This window comes from Nelusetta ayraudi, unplaced genomic scaffold (assembly GCF_046127955.1).
Source record: "Nelusetta ayraudi isolate G7.1 ecotype Tasmania unplaced genomic scaffold, CSIRO-AGI_Nayr_v1 ptg000136l, whole genome shotgun sequence".
In the NCBI taxonomy this organism is placed as follows: domain Eukaryota; kingdom Metazoa; phylum Chordata; class Actinopteri; order Tetraodontiformes; family Monacanthidae; genus Nelusetta; species Nelusetta ayraudi.
Window position 1 is genome coordinate 2,984,318 of NW_027466186.1, and position 20,417 is coordinate 3,004,734.

At 40.3% G+C, this 20,417-nt stretch overlaps 1 protein-coding gene across 1 annotated transcript; it reads left to right on the plus strand.

Annotated features, from left to right (window-relative positions):
* Positions 1 to 735: 735 nt before the first annotated feature.
* mroh1 (maestro heat-like repeat family member 1) lies at positions 736 to 20,414 on the plus strand. The gene is made up of 45 exons (XM_076012909.1): positions 736 to 910; positions 1,916 to 2,001; positions 2,135 to 2,280; positions 2,732 to 2,863; positions 2,959 to 3,121; positions 3,368 to 3,466; positions 3,669 to 3,820; positions 4,005 to 4,145; positions 4,233 to 4,325; positions 5,346 to 5,424; positions 5,789 to 5,902; positions 6,536 to 6,609; positions 6,707 to 6,829; positions 7,068 to 7,175; positions 7,314 to 7,458; positions 7,921 to 7,961; positions 8,088 to 8,229; positions 8,413 to 8,465; positions 8,657 to 8,764; positions 9,161 to 9,280; positions 9,406 to 9,528; positions 9,644 to 9,790; positions 9,976 to 10,002; positions 11,500 to 11,622; positions 11,728 to 11,807; positions 12,221 to 12,362; positions 12,492 to 12,587; positions 12,962 to 13,066; positions 13,212 to 13,347; positions 13,448 to 13,560; positions 14,069 to 14,221; positions 14,313 to 14,369; positions 14,511 to 14,608; positions 14,699 to 14,864; positions 15,085 to 15,251; positions 15,355 to 15,492; positions 15,814 to 15,928; positions 16,030 to 16,176; positions 16,270 to 16,336; positions 16,525 to 16,646; positions 16,953 to 17,102; positions 17,183 to 17,317; positions 17,565 to 17,667; positions 17,809 to 17,874; positions 18,481 to 20,414. Exons 2-45 carry the CDS (start codon positions 1,980 to 1,982, stop codon positions 18,555 to 18,557), a joined length of 4,908 nt encoding a protein of 1,635 aa, XP_075869024.1. The 5' UTR covers positions 736 to 910; positions 1,916 to 1,979; the 3' UTR covers positions 18,558 to 20,414.
* The last annotated feature ends 3 nt before the right edge of the window (positions 20,415 to 20,417 follow it).

Genomic DNA, 20,417 nt, shown 5'->3' on the forward strand with positions numbered 1-20,417 from the left:
TACAAATATGTTATGACTGTTCTTCTGATGGTCTTGTGATATTTTTTTGCTTTTTATTTACTCACAAACAGCTTAGCAGGACGCTAACAAATATTCTAAAAGCTTTACCTGTGTTGACAGGATTACGAAAACTACTGCAGAGCACTTTCTTTAAAGGAATTCTTATATTATTGGTTAATGTGTGTGTGTGTGTGTGTGTGTGTGTGTGTGTGTGTGTGTGTGCGTGCGTGCGTGCGTGTGTGTGTGTGTGCGTGTGTGTGTGTGTGTGTATGTATATACATATACAGAATATGTGTACACTTTTAATACATTGTTGAACTTCAATAAATGAAAATTTCAAACCTGACCTAGTTCACAATTATAAAATGAAGTTTGAACTCCTTTTTTGTTTCTAATGTTTTGTTTTCACCAAATCCTTTTTCGTTTGTAATGAACCTTTTTCACTCCCAACTTGGACATAAAGTTTTGAAATATATGTTTGAAAATTGAAATACCAGTATATCTTTCCTAGTGGGGGCGGGGATCCTATTGCTTACACGTTAACACGTTAGTGGCATCCAACTCTCAGACCTGAAGAAACGTCTTTGAGTCTCCAAAAACCAGTCCAGTTACCGTAACTTAACTTTCAAAACTACGGTGGATATGTAAACCACCTTTCATGAAATGAATCTCTGCGGGCGTCACCGGTTGACATGCAGCCGTGCCCGCGTCGCTCCACCGTGATGATTGTGACGTTTCAGTGTAACGCCCCCTTTCTTGATACGTTCCTGCTGACCACAAGCACATGACCGCGGTATGTTTACACCTGCGCTGACCACAAACGCTGACCGTTTCCACGGACAGTGAGCCCCTTCGGTTTAGACCAGACGGGTGGAAAAGTTGCTGTTTTGGTGACCCTCGCTGGGACTTGGTGAGTATGTTTTGTTGAACGTTTGTCAGGTGATACGAGGACGGCTCTTCCTTAGCCGCAGCTGCTAGTTTAGCCTGCTAGCACGTCGGCTTAGTGATCGCTCGCCGCAGCAGCATCACTGCAGGAACACCGTCAAAGGTAGATACTGAATTGTAACACGGAGTTTGTCGACAGTGAGGAAAATGTCCTTCGGTAGTAAGGCAAGTGCAGTTTATTCAAAATGCCACCTTTGTTCAAGTGTGTCAGGCTGCCTCCCAGTTAGCCAGAGGTGCTCGTGTTAGGTGTCAAATTAAACCGTATCTCGGAAGGCTAAACCGACCACAGACAGCCAATGTAGTTGCGATGACTTAAAATACTTTTCATTTTCATAATTGTTACGATGTACACTACCAGTCATTTGGACATGCCGTATGAATTTAATGACATTTCTTTCATTGTCCTGACCATTGACATTGCAGTTTCTCACTGAAGGCATTAAAACTACGTATGGACACACATGGAATTATGTAGGAAACAATAGAAGTGTAAAATAACTCAAACACGTGTCATATTTAAATTCTTCAAAATAGCCACCTTTCATAAAAAAAAAAACATATTTAGAGTTATTTAACGTTTTTTTCTTTGCTGCATAATTACATATATCTTGCTCATATTTTTGATGTCTTCAGTATGTATCGACAATGTAGAAGGTTGTAAAGATAACAAAAAAACCATTGCATTAGATAGCGTGTTTTAACTGGTAGTGTAGTTGGGGTAAAAAAAATAAATACATTTTGTCTGTTGTTGTCAGTAAAGGTTTTGTCGTTTGTCATTCATTTCAAAGAGGTCAGTCACTTTAAATGCATCTCATTATCCAGTTTCAGACGTTCTGAAGGGAGATACAAAACTTCACAGAAAACTTTACGTTTTTCTGTTTAGCAAAAAGAAAACATTTGTTGCTGAAATAAGGATGTGTGGTTATTCAATTTTCACTGTGCATGCATGGAACACCCTGCCTATCCACAGTCCAGGAGAGAAGATACAATCCTCAGCCACAGGATTCAGGAGGCAGGCTCTCTTGTGGTCCACCATGGACGAAACGGATGTGGAACGTGAGCATGTTTAGTTATATTCATCTGATTACCCACTGTTGCAATGATGAGGTCCAGTCATCTGTGTTTTCAGCATTTCATGCCCACATTTCGCACCCACTTATTTTCTGTTCTTCTTGTGTTTGCCCTGCAGAGGTGACCCTGGCGCTCCTTGATGCGGCCACTGATAAAGACTCAAAAGTCCAGGAGCAGGTCAGAAAGTCGATACTGACGCTGGGGAAACAGCAGCCAGACAGAGTGTTAGCCATGTGCCAGGACTACCTCCTGAAGCATCCAAAGGTAAAGAGAACACCTGTATCTCATCAGTATGAGGGCAACCCATTGTACTGGTTGTGATGGCCTTTTTCCCACTGACAACACATCCGGTAACTTTAAATGCAATTGTCAAACTCTGAGTTCGATTTTGACAAGCCGTTGCTTGTGAGAAAAAAAATGCTCAATTTCTTGTTTGCAACTAGTAACACTATTCTTCTCGGTCACCATCAAGCTGCAAATCAGTGCATGTGTGTATATTGCAATGTCAAATGTGATTATCAGGTGTTCATGGCAGGAAAGAATTGCTTCATCCAACACATGACATAGTACAAAGGGAAGCCTTTGTACACACTGTATGACATTTTACTTTTTTGTGGTGTTTTACTTGTATTTCTGCTGTTTATTTATTTGTATTTGTATGTATTTGTTCACTTTTCATACCTTCATTGGCTGTTCCTATTTTCTGTTCCTGTAGTTGCTGGTGACACACAGAGTTGTGATTCTGCAAACTATCGAGCTAGTTGTGGGCAGCAGGATAGAGAACATCAGTTATCCCAGGATTAAGAGTATCATCACCTTGGCCTCCGATGAGATGACGCGATCGAAGGTTCACTGAAATGTTAACTAGTTGATCTTTTAATGCAATGATCAAATAATCCATAATTCCTCAACAACTGCTCCTTGTTACGGCAATACTTTCAGGAGGTCATTCCTGATTGGCAGCAGGCAGCAAGTAACATCCTGGTCGCTGTGGGTAACAAACACATCAACGACATCATGGAGGAGATTCTTAGCAAGTTTCAGCCAGGGTTGCTTCCTCACTTTTTTGTCGTCCAGACACTCGCCAATCTCTCTGACTCTAATGGTAAGAAAATATTTAAAGCACTCACAAAATGTTGTTTCATTCACGTCTGAAACATTGTTGATTTGATTTGAACAAACTTTGACTTTAAATAAATATGTACATATATTTTAAAAATAAGGTAGATTGGATGAATGGTTATGGAACAAGAAACAAGAAGTTACATTGTTTTATCTCTTCGTGATTTACAAATAGACTTGTAAATCATAGTTTGCTACAGATGCTCTACTCTTCTCTTTTGTTGTCCAGTTTATGGAATGGTACCATTCCTGAATGCCATTCTTGGCACAATGTTGCCCATGTTGAACATGGCCAAACAGGATAACATGAAGTGGGTCTTCTCTTCTGGTAAGAACCTGTTACCAAGTTTTCAACTGCAATACTGTCTTAGCTGCATTACATCTACTGTAGCTGGCAACCCCTAGATGCATTAATTATCAAAATAAGAGAAGCAGGGACTCTATTCTACTCTTTGTTCAACATAAAACAAAAATTCTCTTTTTAGTTTATAATTTGCACTTCTCCAATTCCCCTCCTCCTCTCCCCTTAGCATTGTGTCATTTCAGCGAAAGTATCTTGGAGTACCTGGCCAACTTAGACAAGGCTCCAGATCCAACAGTGAGAAAGGACACATTTGCCAGTGAAATATATTCTGCTTTTGACATCCTTTTCAACAACTGGTTACAAAGCCGGGAGTCCAAGGTGAGGTCACAGATCATACATTCAGTCTGGTATGGGTTAGACAAAGGTTTACGGCACAAAAATAAGATTTTTTGGCATTTAGTCTAAATTTAAAGTGACCGAAACAGCATTTTCTTCTTTAGAATGGTTTCTAAAGTGGTTGTAACTCGTACGAACAAGATAAAATGACATTGTATTCTTCCAGTTGAGGCTGACTGTGGCTGAGGCCGTGGGCTCCATGTGCCACCTGATGGCCAGCGAAAAACTGGAGGAGCAAATTCCCAAACTTATACCAGCCATCTTGTCCCTTTACAAGAAAAACAACGAGCATTACATCATAAGCAAGGTGAGTTAGAGATGGGTGTATTAGGGGATCCATCCTGTCTCTTCTTGTCTCTGTCGACTGAATGAGATGATTTTCTTTTCCCCTCAGAGTCTCTGCCAAGTGATTGATGCATCTGTCAACATGGGCAGCAGAGTGCTGGAGACGCAACTGGACAGTCTGCTTGTTGCACTGCATCAGCAGGTACACATGAGTGTCACACCAACATCAATGCTGCAGCTTAGAACTTAAGGGAATCTGCTGATGAATGTGTCCCAACAATACCTTGTTCGCAGAGAATTTGAATTTGGTGGCAATTTATGAGCAAGAATTTTCTTTGAAAAGTTTGAAATAAAAAAAATAAATTAAATTAAATTAAAACACAGCAGTGGGAAGTTTCTGGCATCGATCATTACTTCTGGTGCAGGGTTCATTTTTGGAGGCAATAGTGTCCAATATTTCTATGATGCCATTTTATTACTTTTCATGGTAACCAAAAAAAAGCCCTGCTGGTATCATCTAAACTGTACTGCAGCCCTGTTTTGAAATAGTCGAGGTTGGACTCTATAAATTAGAGCAGGTTTGAATCAACACAAGCATTGTGCTGCTTCAGGCACAACTTGATTGAATCAAAGATGTTGAACTAAGACTGACTTTTTAAAGTCTGTTGATTAAATAAAAAAACAGATGACATTTTGCATACCAGTCGAAATTATGCAGGAATATAAGAGAAAAAAAAAAACGCAGCTAAACTGAAAACTGTGCCACTCGGTTTGCGGTGCGTTGTGTGCGACGTGTCGAAGGATCGTTAGAGTCATTGTAGTCACATGTTTGTTTATAACCTTGTGACTCAGTTGAGTTTTGGCCCCGTGCCTCAGCCATTGCACCACTTCACCACAACCTCCCTGATTTGTGATACATACTGTAGATGTGCGAGAAGTGTTTCACCTCAATATGAGAACTGCAGTAGTGCATAAAAGAGCACCTGGCGTGGCAGATTTTCACTTCCTCTTCACGAACCGCTCAACCGTGATCTTGTGCTATTAACGGCACTTTGTAAAAGTTCCTGCAAAGAGCCAGCATCATTCACACTGGCATGTAATTGTTTTCAGTTTAAATTGTGTGCACGGTGAATACGTGGATTTCAAGACTGATCCCCAGATCTTACGTCGCTCTACCAATGTGAGATCTCAGTGCAGCGCTTTCTTTGTCTCCTCCCTTCAGGTGTCCATCCCTGTGGATTACAGCAACCCCCCCACTGTCAAAAACCACAACGAGGTCTTGCGCTGCTTCAGCCTACTGGGTATTAAAGCTCTTGTCTGTTTGTTTGTCTTCATGAATTGCATGTGAAATCTCGTTGCAGTTGCCATGGCATTGCCCTTAGAATTAGAGGAAGTTGGTTTGACAAAGTCTGCTCTGGCCAAGTCATTTGGAAGGTCACATCTGAAAGTTGCCTAAGAAAGTCACATTCTTCTCTCGAGTCACAAGAACGATAATGAGTTCATACGTTCGTATGACAGACTCCAAACATAATAATATTAAGTGTGACACTTGACCTACTTCCTCTACTGGTCTTTCCTGTTTATTTCTCTCTGCGATGTCTTGGTGTTTCTCTGTCAGCTGAAGGATTTCTCATTGAACTCCTCTTTACTCTTTCCTCCCTGCAGCGAATTCCTTCCCAGACCGGCTGGTTATGTTTGTGCTGCAGAAGTTGGAGAACAGTAACGAGCGGAGCAGAGTGGGGTCGCTGGCCGTCCTCCGTCACCTCATCAACTCCACCAGTGAGAAAAGAACACACGCCTGATGATCGCTCATTTAACCTCTTGTGATTTTTTGGAGAAAGAATTTGGAAACGGGAGACAGAAGTTAACTCTTAACTTTGAAAGCTTGACTTGACTTGGCCTAAACTTATTTGCTCTTTTGTGCTCATAGGTCATTGATGAACTTCCTTCAATCTAATTTGGTATAGCAACCTTGAGACCTTGTTCTTATTTGTGCAAAGAGCAATAATAGGACTCAACCTTGTGGTCAGTCGCTTTGCACTGCAGTATTTAATGGGACTCTTGCCAAAGACGTGGTTTTTCAGTGTTGTCCACCAAGAAAAGCTTTCAGTGTGGGCTTTCTCCAATATGAAAATGCCTCAAAGTTCTGATAACTGGAACAACCGCAGCCTCCAGACTAATTTAATAACTAACTAATATCTTGAAAAGCAGCTTTTGTTCACACTCATGATGAGACTTTGAGACTGAAAAGATCTCTATTAGAAGATAGCACAATGAATGACTTTGAGTGGTAGAGCTGCGGTGGTTTGGACACTCACTGACTACTTGCACCATTGAGCTTAAATTTTAGACAAGCCCAGACATGTCGACTACCGTATCCTTTATTTGTGCAATCATATGTGTGTTCGGCAGCTTCCACAATGGAAAATAGGAAACTGCTGATTTTGGCCAGCATCAGACAACCAATGGCTGACCACAGCAATAAGGTACAGCATGTAAACACACAGCATATTATGATTGAAACAATACCTTTTGTTTTCATTAGAAAATATTCTTATGTTTGGACTCTGTTTTCTCTCTCAGGTTAAAAAGTGTGTTATTCAGGTGATCAGTGCAATGGCTCATCATGGCTACCTGGAGCTGGAGGGAGGCGAGTTACTGGTTCGATTCATAGTGCAGCACTGTGCCTTACCCGACACATATCAGGTACTGGACATTTTTACTTTTGAGTTACCTTCTCATCAGTGAATCATTGTTTTCTGATATAATTATGGCAGAATGAATTGTAGTTTTATTTGCTTTGGACTAATTATGCATTTAGGAAATGCACAAGGCTCATTCTTAATTTGACTATTTTGAAAAGAAAGTTAAGTAAGTCTCCAGAAAAACATCCATGAGGAATATAAAACATAACCCGCGTTTGATGACGTCTGTGTCTCTCCAGCGAGGACAGAGTCCCACAGAGCCAGAGGAGGTGGCTAATGAGGCTCTGAGGAAGATGTGTGACAACACCCTTCATCTCCTGACCACCACTGTTGGACAATTAGCTGATGTATGATCACCATCTACTACTTTTACCCCAAAAACATGTCACTCTGTGGTGTTTGTTTTTTGGGGGGATGTTATGGTAAATAGACATGTATTCTGTATATTTAAGCAGTCATTTTTCTTATTTTTTTTTCATTTATAGATTCTATGGCCAAAGCTGCTGTACTATCTTACTCCTCCACAGTTCAGTAATGCAACCACTCCACTGTGTAAGAGTCTAATGGTGCTGGGAAACAAGAAGAAAGAAAACCAAGAGCCCAGCTTTAAAATAGACTTTACACAGGAAGGTAGGACACATAGACGTCCCTCACCTCATGTTTCTAGTTGCCAGATGCAGAGCAGCATTCAGTTTCAACGTTCAACAATCTTCAACAGTCTTTTCATGCAATGCTTCTGACCACCTGTGTATCAAACTTGCAGTCTCCGCAAACAATTTAAGCACACCAAAGCGGTCAGCTGACAGTGTGGCAACTTTGGTTGGAAAACTACAAAACTTGCCGATAAGTGTATAGCAGAGCGGTTTCCAGTTTTTATGCATCTTGTCATTTGTTGGTTAAAAACATGTTCCTACAGCCTACAGCCATTGGCCTGCAAAAGCCAATGGCTGTAGGAAATAAAACGTAAGCAAAAAATGTTTGCTGTAAAGTTAAAATGTACTTCTTTTTTAAATAACATAGAATAAAATAGATTTGTGAGAATCTTTGGTAGATCATTAAAAATCACTTTATTTGCTTTTCTCTCTCCGCCAGTCAATATTCCGTCTCCTCAGACACTAATGATCAGGTTGCTGGTAGGAAAATAATTCATCATTTTAAATAATCTTCATTAAATACATACACGCACAGTAGGTTGATGATGCGGTTTGCAATTTCCAAAGTAAAGCGTTTGTGCTGTGGTTTGACTTAATATGTTCTAGGTTAACGCCGCATTTCCATTCAACAACAGAGATCACGGGGCGCCGTCCCTCTCTCTGCTTCAAATCCTCAGCGTCAGCATCCACCCCAAGACGGAATTACTGTGGGACACGGAGATCCCGCCTCTTCTATCTGTTCTACAAGGTATGGAAATATGCAAAATGTTTGAATCCTCCATGTTCCCTAACAAACTGCAGGTTGATATAATTTCTTTGAGAAACACCATATACTTGAATACGTGTCTTCGCATTGTTTTTTGTGGGTTCACCTTTACATTCAAAGTCACTTGGTCTGTGTTTTTTTTTTTTTTTTTTTTTTCTTTTCCAGAATCAACAGCAGAGAGTCTAGATAAGAAGCACTGGAACGAAAAGCTGCTAAAGGTCTGCTAGTTTGCTTTATTATGAAAAATTGTCTCTCAAACTTTGAATTATATCAGTTGTTTTAACTAAAATTAGAAAATCAATTGCATGTTACATTTGTTCAAAGCGATGATAACTTTAATGGGAAAAAAATTGGATATCTAAGCAGATTTAGTGAAATGTGTCTCTAAACACGATTCCCTCATCTGCAGCTCTTGTCTAAAACTCTGTCGACACTGGAAGATGACACCTGGGTGTGTCAGTGTGCAGCTGAGGCCACCAGATACCTCTCCACGTACAACAACGCCTTAGATGAGAAGGCAAGTTGTTTCAGCAGGCTTTACTTTTACAAGTCAAGTCAAGACCAGACTACTGCTATGTCTTCAGTTCAGAAGTCCCGACTGTTTGTTTAACTCTTAGGCATCCACGCAGTAGGCCTCATTAATTGTTAGTCATATCTCAACTTCACCGGCTGACTGTGTCAACTTTAGCCTAGTTAAAAAAAAAGCTTTGTCCGCCTTGGCAACGTAGTTACAGCGTGCACACAAACAAGTTAACAATTAATCTTACCCAAACTAAATCACTCAGTCACAGTACAACAGCAGAAAAGAAAATCACAAAACGTTCCAACAAAAATGTAATAAATGAGCAGAATCTTGAGATATTAATACTAATAATGGTATGTCGCCTAATAACATGCTTCATTCTTTCTCTAGAGTTTCCTGTATCGATGTATAGGGGTGACTCTCCAGCAGTGTTTTAATAAGGAAGTGGTTAAAAAGCAGCTGCAGGAGATCCTCCTCGCAGCGCGGCACAATGATGCCATTGAGAGAGAGGTACCCAGGAACAATTATGTCTCGTGACCACGTTAAACACAATGCTGGTCTGTTTAGGCCTGATTCCTGTTTTTTGCCTTTTTGTTTTTGCTGTTCAACCAGTTTCTGTTATCTGTCCTTTTCAGGGAGTGGCAATGGGAGTTGGTCTGTGTGCCAACAGCCACCTGGAGGGAACTCTGGCTAAGCTGTACGAGTTTGGAAAGTCAGACGCTTTTAAGAAGTCCCCGAGCATCTTCAATCTTCTCAAAGTACCAAAACTGAGTTTGCTATGATTACATTTTTTTCTCTCTCTCTCCCTATGCAAATGGCACAAACTCACCTCCCTATCTGTCTTCCTCTTCCTCTTCCTCCTTTTGTCCTCAGGAACGTAACGATGTGGAAGTGGAAAAGGTTAAGAGCACATTAATCTTGTGTTATGGTCAAGTAGCTCTGAACGCACCTCCAGAAAAGATACTGGACCGCATCGATCAAGACATCCTTCGCAGCATCAGTAAACACTTCAACACAAAGGTAATAACCATCACAAGGCAGCACCACAATGCTGTCAGTGTTGATTTGGTTATTTAAAATGCAGCAAAGGAAACAGAATAGCCACCTGTGTCTCTCCCTGTTCAGCTTAGTTTGTTTGGAGTTTTTTTTCTGTGGAGGCTTTAATTGTTGTGCATTAATATTTATGTAAACTCTGTTTTATACAGGTTCTGGGAATTAAAGTAGAGACAAAGGTATCATCACAGTAGCACCAGGGTGTTTACAGCTAACCCTTATGTTTGTCAATCTTCCTGTTTGCACACTGCTGGTGATATTGTGACCCTTTTTTCCCTCAAGATCTTTATAGCTGATTATAGCAAAGCATCTTCTTTCTCTTGAAACTGGTGTTTTGCCCTGTCTGACTGCTATTTCACTGACGTAGAGCATCACACATAGTGCATCTTACAAACAAAGTTATCTCACATTTATATCCAGGCTCATCTATCTTGTCCAACTCTGGCCATCATTTCAGTTGTTGAAGGCGATCAATAAAAATATATATATTATGTTATATCTATAATTTGTAAAGAATAAAAAACTAAATATATGAATATATATATATATATATATATATATATATATATATATATATATATATATATATATATATATATGTATATATATATATATATGTATATATACACACACATACATATGTGTGTGTATAATAAAAACAAAGTAAAATAAAAAGCTCTACCTCAGTGAAGTGCAACTTGAAGTGATGACCACATATAATCTTTCTGTTTGTCCAATACTCGCCCTGTGTACCTTAGTGTCAACCCAATCGGTACAATTTAGTACATTTTCAAAAGACCAGTTTAGAAAAGTTTTTATTTTTTTTTTCCTTTTTAAATTCAACTCAGCTCAGGTCTAATTTGTTTTTAGTATAAAATTAAATACATTTTTACTCACATTTTCCTCTTAAATCTTCAATTTTTTATGCTTAAAATTTAAATATTTATCATACACTTCTTCGAATGCCTTTTATAGTATAGACAACATTTAGTATTTTGAAATGCTTCTTTTAAATAATAAATTAAAACGTCCTGTATTTTTTTTTTTTAAATGATTCAAATACAGTCATGTTTAAGTGCCATCTGATTTTTCTTCAGCTCTAGATACACATTGAGATAATTGGAGGGTTAAAGAAACAAAGATGAGGTGTATTTGCCTTTTCTGACTCAGTTCTTCCTTTCTCTCTCTTTTTTTTTTTTAACTTAGGGTTCTCTTCTATGTTCTGTCTTTTCTGTGTTCTTTCTAGTGACTTGTGGGTGGTCTGCTGTTCAACTGATCTCTAATCACAAAGCACTTTCAAAAGCACTGTCCATCCTTCGGCATGGAGGATCAATCTGCCGTGGCTCTGCTGGATTGATTTGATTTGATTTGATTTGATTGATGGGCTGCGTGAAGTGACTGACTGAACTTGAGTTTGTAATCTGTTTGCTGATGCTCACTCACATGTTGCGCCTGCTGGAGGACGGGGCTCCCGTTGGCCTTGTTGTTTGCATTCTTTACCAAAATATGCAATTATCCAATTGACTTTATATTACCCTACTTTCCTCCTGACCTAAATCTGTAGATCTGTTTATGTCCTCTCATTTATCTTTCTCTGTGCAGTGGTGTGTCTCCTGTTGACATGCAATTGTGTCTTTCCTCATTTTTGATTCATTTATTTATTTATTTATTTTTAGGACCTGACCATGAAGCTGAGTCTGATCCGAAGTGTTGGGCTCATTGCCAAAGCAATTAGCGCATGTGTTAAGAAGCAAGGCTACGTTTTCACACGCAAGCAGGAGCTCATTAATGTTATGGTGGTCAGTAGTCAATCATTCATGAAAACACATTTTTAAATGAAAAAAAAGAATTTGAGGGTCTTAAAAGGGTGTTGGATTTCTCTCCCTGCTGTCTCGTCTGCTCAGGATTTCATGAAAGCAGAGCCAGCTGATTCAATGAAGACTCCAGTGCGCCAACTTGTGATGACCACGTGTGCCAATCTAATGTATCCCTCAAATGAACTGATCAAGTAGACTTCAATAGATTCAAGTAGAATAAGGCCTTGTCCACACGTTTGTGAATATTTGCTGCATTGCTATTTTTAAATTGATGTTGTTTTGTCTTTTCAACACCATGCACAGTATTTTTTTGTCGCCAAACCCAGTTTTTGCTGTTGTTGAAGTTTGCATAAGCAATTGCAAGTGGACAAGGTTATTTCACAATACTGTGTTGTGTCCAGGTTTTTTTTTTAAGCCACAGGATGGCATAAAATCACAAATACTACTGAAGGGTGCACAGCAGAACACAATTCCATGCCACAGAAAATCATCTTCCTGATTGGCCTCTAAATATTCTCCTCCAAATTTTGATACCGTACACAGCGTCCCAGTATTTGGTCTTTAACTGGTTCTTCCTCAGGGCACTGGAGCCTGCGCTGAGCGAGGACGAAAGCTTTGACTTGCTCAAAGTGTGTGTGAACAGTGTGATCTCCCTGCCGCCCGACACGCACACCCCAGAGAAAACTAAAGACGAGGAGACGTTGAATCCCAAGCAGAGGAAGGTGAAGTTCAAAGACGGAGTGCTGATGTTGTTGCACCATCTTGTGTCTGCAGAGATGCATCGCATTTAAAACAAATAAACTCACTCTTAAATGTTTTTTTTTGTTTTTTGAATGTTGGTTGCTATGCAGGCACTGTACAAGGAGACGCTGGCTGCACTGCAGGAGCTTCTGAAAAGTGTTCTGGCCAAAGATCTGACACCTGATGGCCTGCAAAGTGTCTTCAAGGTGAAGCCTCAGACACCACTCTGTATTTCTGTTACTAACCCTACACTCCCAATATTTGCATTATGTGCTTTCTCAGTTTCACGTTTTTCACCTCAACTAAGTAATATAAATATAAAATGCTTTTGATTTCCCTCTTTGCATCTCTAGTTTGGGTGAGCTGATCATAAAGGCTCTTGAAAGAATATTTCAAACCATCCAATCTTAAAAAAGATTAAACGCATTTCTAATTCTGCATGTTGCCCTTCTTTTTCCTCTCACTCTGACTGTTATTAAAGGAATATTTGCCTTTGTGATTTACTACACACTGAGCAGCAGCTCCCTTGCCTCGTTTGTACTGTACCTGATTGAAGGTGTAATCTTTACTCTGCCTGCAGCACATTGAACCGTGGCTGAGCTCCGGACAGGACCACGAGAGAGAGAGAGCCATCACAGTCACTGCTCACATGTTGGCTTTTTACCTGGATAACCTCACTGTTAAGGTGTGTACACATACACGCCTGTTTTAGAATGCCATTGTTTGTTTTTTTGATTACAATTGATTTTAATTAGAATTCTAGTATGCCATTACTCATTTTAGCTCCACCCGTTGGTGACTTTTATACTTTTTCCACTGTCTTTCATCAGAACATGGTGTCTTTCCACAACCTGGGCGCTCTGCTCGGCCGACTGTCTCCCCGCTGCACTGACCCCCTCGCTGCTGTTCGCATAGCCGCAGTCGACTGCATATACCCACTGCTTAATATACAGCTGCGCTACGAAGGTACAGAGAGGGACCGCAGAGTGGAGATGGTGCAATGGAACTGTTTCTCTTCAGTCTTAACTGTGAACATAATTGGGTTGGGATGTTTGTCTCTCCGTAGGTTTCGCTCTAGATTACAAGGATGAATCTGTGGACAGTTTGCTGCCCCTGAAAGAGCGTCTGGAAAACCCGGACAACTCAGTTCTATATAAGACATGCTCTGACCTCACAAAGGTACACTTGTATAAGTCTGCATTTTGGGTCAGACAGATCCCCATTGGTATTTTGAGTGGCTGTACAGATCTCTGATAGCATGATAGATTACAAGTTCATTGACAATTATTCTAGTTCTTAAGATTTTGATGCTGCGACGCATTGAAAAAAAATAGCACAGGAAAACTGAGTCATCATCATTGGCCAAATGAAAACCAAAGGATACGTTAAAAAAAGAAAAAGCTATAATCTGAAGATGTCTTTTTCACCGTTTCACCAATTTCCTGTTTTAGAGCTATTCCTCACTATTTGTTGACAGCCTATTTTAAAGCTTTAAAATAAAAATACATTTTTGTCATGGCACATATTGACAATTATTCTTTGCACTTCACACATTTCAACTCCTTGATGCACCATGATGTGATTAGAATTAGTATACAGCCTTCTTTTTTTTAATGAGTAAAGCTCGGCTGAGTTGTGATCCGATACGGTGGAACTCTTACTGGGTTCCTTTCCCTTTGTGCATCAGGTGATCAGCAAGCGACTTCCCCAGCAGCAGCTGACAACACTAGTCTTCATGTTGTTTGAGGGGCTGGTCGACAGTCAGACAAACTGCTGCAGGGCTTCATCTGTCATCCTGAACACTTTGCTGAAGAACAGGGGAGCAGGGCTGCAAGAGCTGGTAACGTATATAATAGTATAACTGCGTTGTCACAGTTATTGCAACTGTTGGAGTCTGCGACTATATATGTTGTATGTGATTTGTACTTTAGGTCCCTGAGATGCTGGAAGTGCTTCATGTGCGTCTGCAGAGCATCACAGAAGAGCAGGTGAGCATTGCAATAGTTTGCATCACGATGAAGTGTGTCCAATTCGGCCTCCATTAGGTTGTTATCTATCATCTGTCTGTAATCTTCCCACTCATATTTATAATCAGCTGTACATGCTGTCCTGATTTACTATGTGTTTAGGTGAGAGTGGCAGCAGGACAGACGGTGCTGATCTTGGCTTCTCAGCATCTCCAGACTGTTATCAGTACACTTGTGAACCAGCCGCTTCCTTATGACAGGTACATTTAGAAATAACAGACATGATCTAACTTATTGGGTTTTTTTCCTTGTATTTTTAGCTGGTTGTTGTTGTTGTCATCTGTGTCCAGCTGGACCTGTGAGATGTGGATGGCGCTTGGAGCCGACCCCATTGTTGCCGGTCAGATTATGGAGATGGTGATGGAGAAGCTTGCCATCATGGCACCCTATGTGGACAAGAAGGAGTCCATGATCAGGGGCGGGACGATAAAGGTGGCAACCAATCCACCGCTGGCTGTAAGTCACAAACACTCAGAGGTTATACACCCTTTCCAAGTTCAATATTTGGTTTTGACAGTCCTCCCCTCAATTTAAACTTTAACGTTCTTTACTTCAAGTTATAAAAAAAAACATCAACAAATGTTAAAAAGGGATTTGGTCTACTGATATTACTGGTATCACACACAGCTGTGTTTGAAACCTTTTTCGTGTTGTATATATGCTTATTTCTCTGCAGATGACTTGTGGTCTCAAAGAGCTGTTATTAAATGGCCAGAGTCAGGAAGCAGCCGTCAGTCTGTTTCCTCGTCTCTTTTCGTGCATCACTCTCAGACTGGGAGCGAGTGTCGGGGTCTCGACAGCAAAGAGCAACAACAAGCACGCCCCTTCCGTCCACGTCGCAGGGTTGGAATATCCCATTTGCTATTCAGATGAAAAATTCCAATCAACCAACATGTTTTTAGTTCAGGTTGCATCTGTTTTGAGCTCATGGTTTTCAATATTTCAGGGTAGCGGCTGACGCTCTGCAGATCCTGCTGGCTCGGGCCCAGTTAGATGAAGTGTTGAAGAGGCTGGATGAAGATAAAGCCTGGGACTCAATGAAGGAGACAAACACACACATCACTGGAGTTACACTGCTGGCAAGGTAGACACAGCATGCTGGGTTTTGTTGTTGGATGAAAGCGCTGCTTTCTCGGCTTATGATTTCCCACTAGAGGTCACTGTCTTCCCTTTATCAGAAATCCAACAGTGAATTCATCAAATAAATGAATCAAAATGTTTCAGTTTTAATTTGGACATGTTGAAAAGCAGCAAACAAAAACACTTTTTACACTAATAATGTCACTAATAATGGCGAAATACTAAATCTCTTGCCCTACTTTTCTTTCTCCTCTAAGGGCTTTTTTAAAAAAGTAATCCAGTATTTACAGCCTGTGTATATCTGACTGCATTTCCTTCTCTGCAGGGCAATGTCAAAGCATGCTGGTCCCAGGTTGCCTGCCATCGTGGAGTGTTTATGTCCGTCTTTAAACAACATCTACGAGTGCCAGAGAATCACCGTCACCGCCTTCTTTTCCGAGGTGAGATGGCGTGAAACGTTTGAGGGGAAATTTTTGTGTTTTTACGTGCGAGACGGACAAACGCAATAATGACTCATGTTTTTCTTCCTCTCTGAGTACAGCTGTTGAACCACCATGTGGTGACAGAGTTGATGCTGATAGATGTGCTGATGAACAACATGATGGAGAGAATATCAGACCCCTCTTGCGCTGTGCGCATGCTGGCAGTGCGGGGGCTGGGCAACATCGCCGTGGGGTCGCCTGAGAAGGTCGGAATACTTCCAGCGCCAACATTTTCATGAAGCCCTTTGGCATCTTCTCTTCATCTTTTTCTCCTTCTGCTCACTTCTTTCTGCCACCAGGTGAATAAGTACGCCAAGGAGTTGCTGGCAGCCATGAGTTCCGGCATGGAGGAGAAGGATGATCCAGGTCAGCCGACAGCACAGTCCTATTGTGTTAAAGACAGAAGAAAAGTTGCCGCAATCTTTTGTGTGGCTAGACTGATTTATATCTGTAATTCCTTGTAGTTTAATGGCGTCTTCTTCCTTTACTGTGTTGGAACACTTTTCCTTAAAAGTGCAGGAAAAGAGTCATTCTTGTCTGCTCTCTGTATGCAGGTAAATGGATTACACTTGAAGCCATGTCAGGTCTCTCTAAAGTCCTTCTCCATCTGGACAAGAAGAATGTCCACTTATTGGTTGTCTACATCTTCATGAAGATCAAACCGTTCCTGGAAAGTGTAAGTTGTGTTACATTCGCATGGATGTAATCAGTTTGCTATAATTTTCCATTACGACAGGAAATATTACATACGCGTGTATGAAATATTTCCTGTCGTAAGATTTGGTGTTATCACATGTTAAAAATGTATTGTTCCTCATTGGGTAGCTTTGCGGCAGAAATTAGAGAGGTATTTCGTTGTTAGTGTCTCTATTAGTCGGAGGTGAGAACAGAGATGTGTTCTGTCGCTCTTCCGCATTGGGAGAAGACTGTTTCCCACACACCCAGGCACACGTGACACTAACGTTTCCTTCCGGATCATCAGGAGAACGACGAGATTCGCTGTGCTTCCATCTATCTCATGGGGAACTTGTCCACGTTTGGCTCAGGTGAACAAGTGTTCAAGGACCAGATCCACAATGTCCTGGTCAGCCTCCTGCTGCACCTGGTCGATCCAAACCCAGACGTGGTCAAGGTACCGTCATCCGTCACAGGCACCTTGGCCTCGCACACTGCCACATTTAATTCCCTGCTTTTCTATTCAAACGTCCGCAGGCGTGTAAATATGCCATGCGAGTTTGTGCCCCCGTGGTGGGATCGGAGCAGATCACGGCCATGTTTCAGAACCACCTCCACGAGGACAAGTCCTTACACTATGGAGAGTTTATCAACGACCTCACCAAGTACCTGGTGAGCAGCACATGAGCTTTGCTAAATGTCGTCCTTATTTTAAAACTTAGACCTTTGGTCGAGGTTGCCGCACTCAACTTTTTTTAAGCCAAAAGTCGCCTTCTTGGAAAAGCTCATTTCTGATGTTTATTTTTTCACGTAATGTGTTGTTGTTGATGCAAGACCAGTGAACTCAACCTCCTCCTAAATCACAATGAATAATTTCGTCCAACTGATTTCTACTGTTCGGTGCTTTTCTCATTCTCAGATTCAGGACTTTCCGAGCATGCTGAACTTTTATCACATCTCAGTCGTCCAGTTTTTCAAGAGCAACTGGCCTGAAGTCAGAGCGGGAGCTGCCATGTTTATAGGTAGAGTTGGAACCCTTTACACGGGAAAATAATGACTCTACTTTGTTTTTGTCTTTTGACCATGCCTAAAAAAAACGACACACACGAAGAAGGAGAAAACTGAAGTGACCATAAGCTTTGTGTTTGTTTCCGTGTTGTCAGGATTTCTTCTGGGGAATCTTCCAGAGGAGCATCTCTCCCACCTCAACATGGGGACCATCACTAAAGGTGATGTTCCCCACGTTTTAAGACATTTACACACTGCATGTGTTTTGTCCTTCTTGGTTGTTTTTTTTGTTTTTTGAATTACAGCAATGCCAGGAGCGTTTTCACATAATGGGAAGATCTCTCAATCTTTTGGATTCTTTTAGGATGGAAATGTTTTGTTCCAACTTTGCTCAGCAAACGTATGCGTCATTCAGTCGCAATGGTTGCACACCTCATCAGTCCGTTTGTGTTGACCAAAATGCAAAATAATAAACAGTCGAGAAAACAGTGTATGGCAACATGTTTAGGCTGATAACTTGGTAACTTGATAACTAAGTAGTGGCTCTTCCATCTTCTCTAACAAGGTAGTAGAATTTGTAAATAAGTGGCCAACTGTCCCACTTCAGTCCTATTTTTTTAGGCAGAGACAAAAATTGTTGTGATTTGCTGTGAGAACTTTTTTGCCCTTTTTGTCACAAAATCCATTCATGGCCATCATGAAACATTTTAATCCAACATTTCAGATTATAATTCATTTGTTGCACCTGCAGTTCGTAAAAGCCTTTCGTCTTCATCCAGACTCCTTTGGTTTGTACAGGAGTAATAACTGTCTGTGTTCTTTCTCAGGTTTGGTGATGCTGCTCCAGGATCCAGATCCTGTGGTGCGAGTGAAGGCTGCTGAGGCCATGGGGCATTTTCACTGAGCTAGGAGTCAAAGGTCTTTGCACTGATTACCTTGCATACGAGCAATAGGTTGCCACGACTGAAAATAATCAGTCTAATTGTTTAAACATCTGTGTCTTACTTTGAAGAATGTCTTATAATAATGTACTTCGCTCATTTAAAACCAAAAAAACAGGACTCAAAACAAAACTATGAAAGATCCAATTTTCTCATTTTAAAAATTCATTAAAAATGAAAGTTATGACATGTTGATATAGATGAATGCACTTATACATTTATTTAGAATTTGTCGCCGCTCAGCCATCACACTTGAAAATGTTGATATCTTAAAAGATTTTAGTGACCAAAGACTGTGTTGTTCTTAATCTGTAGCAGTCCGACTACACCAGAGACATACTGTGCTTTATTTATGATATAGATATATACACATGCAGAGAAAATATAGTTTCTTTAAATATTATGTGGAAATGCTTATAATTATTTGTAATAGTAATGCACAACAGAGCGGTTTCATATGACTCTGGTTGGTGTGTGGGAGTGATTGGAATGTTCCAGATTGAGAGTGTTGTTTTACATTTTAATTTCAGAATGTTTCTTTTCTTGAGACTTCTTGCAAAGCTCTAGTCAGATCGTAAACCTCCGTAAGCATCAGGTCCATAGAATCTTTGACTTTAGTAGAATTTTGGTCGTCACTTGTGAAGATTGTTTAAAGTTTGTTGAGGTGATAAATGGAATTGTCTTATAATAATGGGTTTTGTGCCACTGCTCACCTCCGCCATCAAAGTGTAACAACACTTTTTTTTTTTCTTTTTTTTTTTAACACGCTGCCACTTGATACATCTCAGCAAACTCACTCTGTACTTCTGTGAGAGGGTTCCGCTTTGCTCGGAAACTCAGCAGCCAGGTGACCAACTGCATCTTAGAGTAGTGATCTCCTCTGACAACCAGCCATTTTCACCAAAACCTTTTGTTGCAAGTCTTTGTTCAGTGGAAGAGTTCAGAATTGCTGAATACGCACAGTGCCAAATACTCATTGAGAACTCCGCCAATGTTGTCGTCATTATTTTTGTATCACACTTTTAATTGCACATAATCTTGGTGTCATTGTTTGTGTAAACGACAGACTTGATGTACACATTCAGGGTGCGGTTGTGGGTCTGCAGGTTTCTCGCTATCATGTAAATAAGTGCGTGTGTGCGAGTGTTGTGTGACGTGAGGATGTGGGGAGTGGAGCCTCCAAATGAATCAGTCTCATGCCAGAATGGAAAGATACGAGTTAAGCAATCACGTGTTCATGGTTTGAATTTATAATCCGTTAGTCAACAATTGTGTCTGTAATATTTAATATTTCTATTGCACTTTCGGGCTTCGTTCTTCAGTCCCATGATGTAAAAATTAAAGAGATAACAAAGGAGCTTAGCCTTTATGTTAGATTACTTAATGGTATGCAGCTGACATTTGCAAAATATTTTTGTTTTTGCCTTTAGGAAGCTGGAAAGCTATTTTAATGTATGTTTATCAGACCATTTTTTCATAATATATTAATGTTATCATCAGTGTATGTAGAATATATTCTGTATTATTATATGAATATATTTCTACCACAGGGACTTGTTGCTTCTTGCTCATTCTAACACTGTGTTTTCACTTCCGATAAATGGCATGATGCTCTTTACTTTATATAACTGATTTGTTATTTGTCTGTGTATTTTTTTGTTTCCGTGTTAATGTTGTTAGATTTGTCAAAGTATGTGTAAACCAGAGAGCAATGGTATGCTCTGTAAATACATTCCCATTGTAAATAACTGCATGGCACTTACAATCCAATATCATTCATGTATTTAAAATCAGGAAATAAAAAAACTCCTTCCAAATTATCA

What these genes read in the sequence shown, in the direction of transcription:
- mroh1 (XM_076012909.1), top strand. Translation starts at nt 1,980, where the DNA reads ATGGACGAAACGGATGTGGAAC. An exon ending in TACAAAGCCGGGAGTCCAAG is followed by an intron (nt 3,821 to 4,004) that starts GTGAGGTCACAG and finishes GTATTCTTCCAG; the next exon opens with TTGAGGCTGACTGTGGCTGA. An exon ending in GGAACGAAAAGCTGCTAAAG is followed by an intron (nt 8,466 to 8,656) that starts GTCTGCTAGTTT and finishes CCTCATCTGCAG; the next exon opens with CTCTTGTCTAAAACTCTGTC.